The 5,856-nt window shown below is 37.0% G+C and overlaps 1 protein-coding gene across 1 annotated transcript in view; it reads right to left on the reverse strand.

Moving 5' to 3' along the window:
- Positions 1-280: 280 nt before the first annotated feature.
- en1b (engrailed homeobox 1b) overlaps positions 281-5,856 on the reverse strand; it is a 10,668-nt gene continuing 5,092 nt past the window's right edge. Inside the window, exons 2-3 of the mRNA XM_017038341.2 lie at positions 5,683-5,847; positions 281-791 (exon numbers count right to left, since the gene is read on the reverse strand). Coding sequence (XP_016893830.1) covers positions 472-791; positions 5,683-5,847 — 485 coding nt within the window. The 3' untranslated portion in view covers positions 281-471. The remainder of the gene's footprint in view (positions 792-5,682; positions 5,848-5,856) is intronic.

A 5,856-nucleotide genomic window follows, 5' to 3' on the forward strand; every position in this document is an offset into this window, starting at 1 on the left:
ACAGTCATTAAAACCAAACCTTTTGCTTTTTGTTGTCATTTTGTTTTGAAAGGACAGAGAGAAGGAGTGACGTCACCTGCTTTTTGTTTGGTTTTATTTCAGACTCTAACACGAGGACACGTATGAAAATCTTTGGCTTGTCTGAGTCTGTGACGATGCGTTCAATGACCACAGGAAAAAACCACAGGCAGCTGAAATGAAAACGTATCAGGTACAACATGATAACTGTGTGTGTGTGTGTGTGTGTGTGTGTGTGTGTGTGTGTGGTTGGATTATATATAAACTTTAATATAGAATAATAATAATAATAATTATGTCCATATACTGTTAGCATCAACGTGAATCTGAGTTTCCTTTTTTTTTTTTACTTTTAAATAAGCGTCTCCTCCTCCTCCTCCTCCTCGTAGTCCTGCTCCTCCTCAGTTTTTCATTGTCTTTCTTATAGTTCCATGAGACAGGGAGTCAAATGTCCTACTCGCTGTCCTCCTTGTCCTCCTGCACCGTGGTGGTGGAGTGGTTGTACAGTCCTTGGGCCATCAGGTGTAGAGCCAGCCCGTTCTTGTAGCCGGTGGCCTTTTTGATCTTGGCCCGTTTGTTCTGGAACCAGATCTTGATCTGGGACTCGTTGAGGTTCAGTTCCTGGGCCAGCGATTGCCGCCGCTGCTCCGTGATGTAGCGACTGGCCTGGAACTCATTTTTCAGTCTCTGCAGCTGCTCAGCAGTGAAGGCCGTCCTGGGCCGCTTGTCCTCCTTGCTGCTCTTCTTCTTCTTCAGTTTCCTGGTCCTGGGGCCTGGCGTGGAAACAACAATGGAAAACAAAACAAATATTTATTCTACAGCTGGAGTTTGGTTTCCATTGCAGAGCTGCTGCTGCAGCCGCTGCTGCTGCTGCAAAACACAGCTGATGTTCACGCTTCAGCATCATCTGGTTTATATGATCAAATGTAGGTCAACACCACAGGTCTAAGTTCTCTCTTTCCAGACAATAAAAAACACTGTAGAATTACAGATCAGGGACCAAAAAAAAAATCATTTTTTAAAAATCAACGATGTTTAGTCAGAGCCAGACAATACACAAAAAAGTCAGGTTTAAAACCAAAAATTGTCTAAATTTCTGGAGAGGTGAAAAAATCATTTAATATCATCATTCATTTAATAAGATAACAGATGGAGGATCTGTGAATTCTGAAAACGTTGCCTCTAAGTAGTAAAGAAGCCAAATATTGTCAAAAGACTGACAGAATTAAAAAAAAGGCAAAACTATGAGAAGGTTTGGCCCAAAAATACCCTCAAGGTGGCAGAAGAAATGCAGCAAAAAAAAAAAAAAAAAACTACAGTAGATTTAAATCAGCACATATTTACTCACATATTTGTTAGACAGACATCAACCAATAATAAAATAGATCATGTTCACCAGAAATATAGTCAACTATATAGAAAAAATACCAATAACAAATAACCAAAAATGATCCCATCATAGTGGAGGGTTAGCAAAAAATCTGGAGGTGCTAAAAAGTAAAAGCTTAAAAAAAATTAGCAATGACAAAAAGACCCAGGAGTCGACTTCAAAGAGCCACAGAAAATGAGTCTACACCAGATTTAAACGTGACTTTAGCGTTTGAAATTTGTTACTCAAAATTACCCCATGGACACAAACTGCCCACAGGAGGCAGCACTGACGCAGCAGCTCATGGATCTCTCAGCTAAAATCACCCATCATTTTCTCTGTGGACTTTGGTGTGGGAGCGTGAGCCAAATACAAACTCTAACGTCCAAATAAAGCTATATTTTTGTCACTTTTTATTAGGTGAGTGTTTTGTAAATATGTGCACATCCTACTCTACAGAATTCCATTGAAAAAATCTGTGGTTTTACCTCAGAACGACAGTAGCCACTGATCTGCTGCTGCCTCATGTGGTCTTTTCATAACACTTTTTAAAAATATATGAATATTATTTTTTAAATATAAATAAATTTGTATTTAAAAATACATCAGCATTTTTGAAAAACATGCTCACATGACCGAGGCAGCAGTCAAACCAATACTGCTCAGTGCTGTGAAGTAGAATTGTTCAGTTTCTCTATGGACTTCAGAATGGGGCAGAGAAGGGTTTTAAAAATGTCACATTTTTTGTTGGAAAAAACTGGCAAACGGTGAAATAAAGCACTACATATTATTTTGTGATATTGTAGACTTATATTGATATATATTTGATTTGCCAAGCTTTCATCAAGTGGTTTAGATCAGTTTTATTTTTGATGTTTGGTAAGCCTCAGTGCCTCAGGCTGATTCCTGGCCTCAGCGCTGACTTTTAGTCACGTCTCCATTGAACCACAGTTTCAAAAAAAAAAAAAAAAAAAAAAAAGCTGAAATATCTTTTTAACCCAAGAATTCACTAAAAAAAAAAAAAACGTCAGAGTTTCCAAAAATACTCGGTGGAGTGAGACTAAAAAAGTGTAAAATCCACAGCTGGGATCTGCACATCTTTAGATCCTGGTGGAACGTGTTCCACGTTTGAGAGACAAACTCAGGAGAAAAGCTGTGGGAGAACAACGGAGGAATTAAAGACGGAAAAATGTGGAGATAAAAGCGTTTGTAAGCACGCTGGAGGACAGATGTCCACACTATTATTACGCAAGTGAAGTGTTAATGTTGAACACAGATTTTTCTCACTAATGCTAACAGGAGAGAAAAACCAAAGTCCAAATCAACTGTTAAAGGAGGAGAAATAGTCAATATTTAACTTAGTATATTGATAATCTGTTGACTGAGGAAAAACACTGACTGATCCTGTTTCCTCGGAAACATGACAAAGGTTTGTGACTGAAAAATGTATAGGTTTTAGAATTTTAGAAAAAGCCAGCCATTACATTAGCTTCACAGAAACACGGCTAATGTTGACATAAAATATGTAAACAATTTTTTCAAAAGGTCTGACGTGACATACGTTTACGGTTGTACAATAAACACAACAGGTGTTGCAAAAATAATAGGAGTTTAGTATTTATATATATTACAGAAATGAACTGACGTTACCAAAATATTTATGTATAAAAGGAGACCAACGGCCCACCAGTCATGTCACAAAGTTAACAATGATAATAATATATGACATGAAACAGGAAATGACAAGTCAAACAGTCAAACGACAAAAATGCTAATATTATAAGAGGAAATGAATTGAGGAAAAACGCTGACGAACAAATGTTCTAACTTTATATTTGTTTGGTTTTCTTTGTTGTTGTCACGCAGACAAAAATGTTATGACGTCATTGAACTGTTTTAAATCTGAAACAGAACTGTGACGTATGTGAAAATTTAGCAAAATGCTAATGTGAGAGTGTGTTTGTGTGTTTGTGTGTGTGTGTGAGAGGAGAAACACACACCTTAGTCTTCACTCTCTCTCATAACAAGCTAAATGGAACGTGTCCAACAGCCTCGTTTCATCGTCACATGATTATAATGATGATGATAATCATATCTGGCTGCCACGCACACACACACACACACACACACACACACCGCTAGGTCAAGACGCAAACCCCAAACACTGTGTTCTCCGTACACTGCTGTGTACCATGAACGCAACACGACCTTCGCCAATAATCGTATGAAATGCAGTCATAAAAAATAAAATAATGAATTAAACACGAGTCTGACTAATTCTGGACCAGTCAACAAATTTTGTTTTTAAATTTGACTCTGACTTATAATATATTGAAGAAATATTTGACAATAGTTTGTTCAAATGAATCCCGTCGTGAGGAACATGACGGACTCGCTTCATCACATTTTCCCCTAAATAATAATATGGCTTTTTTTTTTAATTACGTGATATTCGTATTTATATTGTTTGAGTTTTTTATATGAAGACACTGTTGCTGTTGATAAACATTCTCTACGTCTCGTACTGTTTCTGTTTTTAGTCATTCGTTCTTAAAACGCTGAAATCCTGCGGAAGTTCCCGTTATACATTTTTATTTATTCTTCTCTTTATATTTATATTTCTTTGTTCATGTTTTTGGTTTAACATTTTTCCGTATGTTATCTTTTATCTTGGACTAGAGTCACCGACACTAACGGTCTCCTATCGCCGTGCTATGGTTTTATTTACCAGATCATTTGTCTAATAAAAATGAAAGTCCTCAGTGTCTGGAGTTAAACTTTAAAATATTAACTCGTCTTTTGTGATCCTTCACATTACGGTTCTGAAATTATAAATCGAATGTTTTGTAAATTATGAATTAAATTCCTCCACCAGACTGAATATAAACAAAGTAAAAAACATGTGACGTTGTTGTTGTTGTTGTTGTTGTTTTTTGTTTGTTATTTTATCAGCTATCATTTATTATTTACATCCAACATCGTTAACGAGACACATGAGGAGAACAGTGTTTAGAAACACTGACGATGACGATGATGTAGAAAAACCACAGACCATAATAATCATCGGCTGCTGCGGAATGAATGACGTGATGATGTGTTCACTGACCGCTCGTCTTACAACATCCTCTCAGCTTTAACTTCGTGTGTTTGTTGTTTTAGTTTGTGAAGACGTTGTCGTTCATGATTCACCGAAGGATTTGGGTTTTTATTTTCCACGTTGTGTATTTAGGTATTTAATAGAAATGTTCTTCTTAAGATTCCGTTTTTTGTTTATTATTGATATTATTCTCAAATTCAAGTAAAACCGGGTCTGTTTTAGCCGTTATTATAATAATGTATTTTACTGAGACTAACTATATATTTTAATGTCCGTGTGGAAGACATTTCTTCAACACAAAGTCTAAACTAATCTAATCTAAACTAAACCAAATAAAAAGTGACATAAAAACAAACAAAACAAAAATGAAACTAAATTTTAAAAAATGCTGTTTTTGAGTTTTTCAAATGAAAACATGTTCCGTTTATTTACCGTCTCACTGTCAAACACAGTCTGGTCTGTTTTACCGCCTCTTCTTTACACGTGTGAAACTGATCTTTAAGATAATGTTAGTAATTTTATGTATTTTTAAAAACAAAATGTTTCGTATTTGATTCGGCTTTGATTTCCGTCGTTGGTCACGTGTTCTCTGTTGTCACACTTTTAAACGTTCACTTGTAAATGTTTTAAACCAGTGTTGACGTGAAATATTTCTCTTCATGACTTTAAAATGTGTGACATTTAAATTATGTTTTATATTAGATTTGTAAATACATTTCTTATTTTAAAAAAACCTTAAACCACCGAGGCTGATAAAGTGAAGAATTATGTTTTTTTTTTAAAAATATTAAATGGAATTGTTTCAGTGAAATCAGTAAATGGTGATTCTCTACGTAGTTTTACAATAACGTCCCGTGTTTGATTTTACTGGTGTTTTTTTTCTTGATGACCATATTTACCAGTTGTATGAAACAACTGACACAAATACGAATTATGAAATAAGTCCAGCAACAAAATCCTGTTTTTGTTTCTTCATTATATTTTTCCTTGGTAAACAACGAGCCTACAGTAGTAATGTCAACAGTAAAAGCTGTTTGCTATCGAATACATGTTTGTAGTAGTAATACTTGTGATGAATGGTTGTTATTTTTCTCTGTTCGCTCTCAGACAGAGAAAGTCAGGGCCGAGGTCCTGTGAACCTGTCAGCCGTGGTCCTGGACTCGGGGGCCGTGTGGTCAACACTGTGGTGCAGTCTTACCAGATGAAGGCCGGTCAGAGTAGCGGGTACAGTAAACCCAGGCGGGCCACAGCAGCGGCTGGCTCTCCTTCCCCTCCGCCGACGAACCTCCTTTGCCGCCTGCTCCGTCTCCACCTCCACCGCTTCGTGCGCCTCCGCCGTTGGCGCCGCCGCCGCCGCGGCCCCGCCCGCCCC

This window comes from Cynoglossus semilaevis, chromosome 14 (assembly GCF_000523025.1).
Source record: "Cynoglossus semilaevis isolate Cse_v1.0 chromosome 14, Cse_v1.0, whole genome shotgun sequence".
Lineage (NCBI taxonomy): Eukaryota > Metazoa > Chordata > Actinopteri > Pleuronectiformes > Cynoglossidae > Cynoglossus > Cynoglossus semilaevis.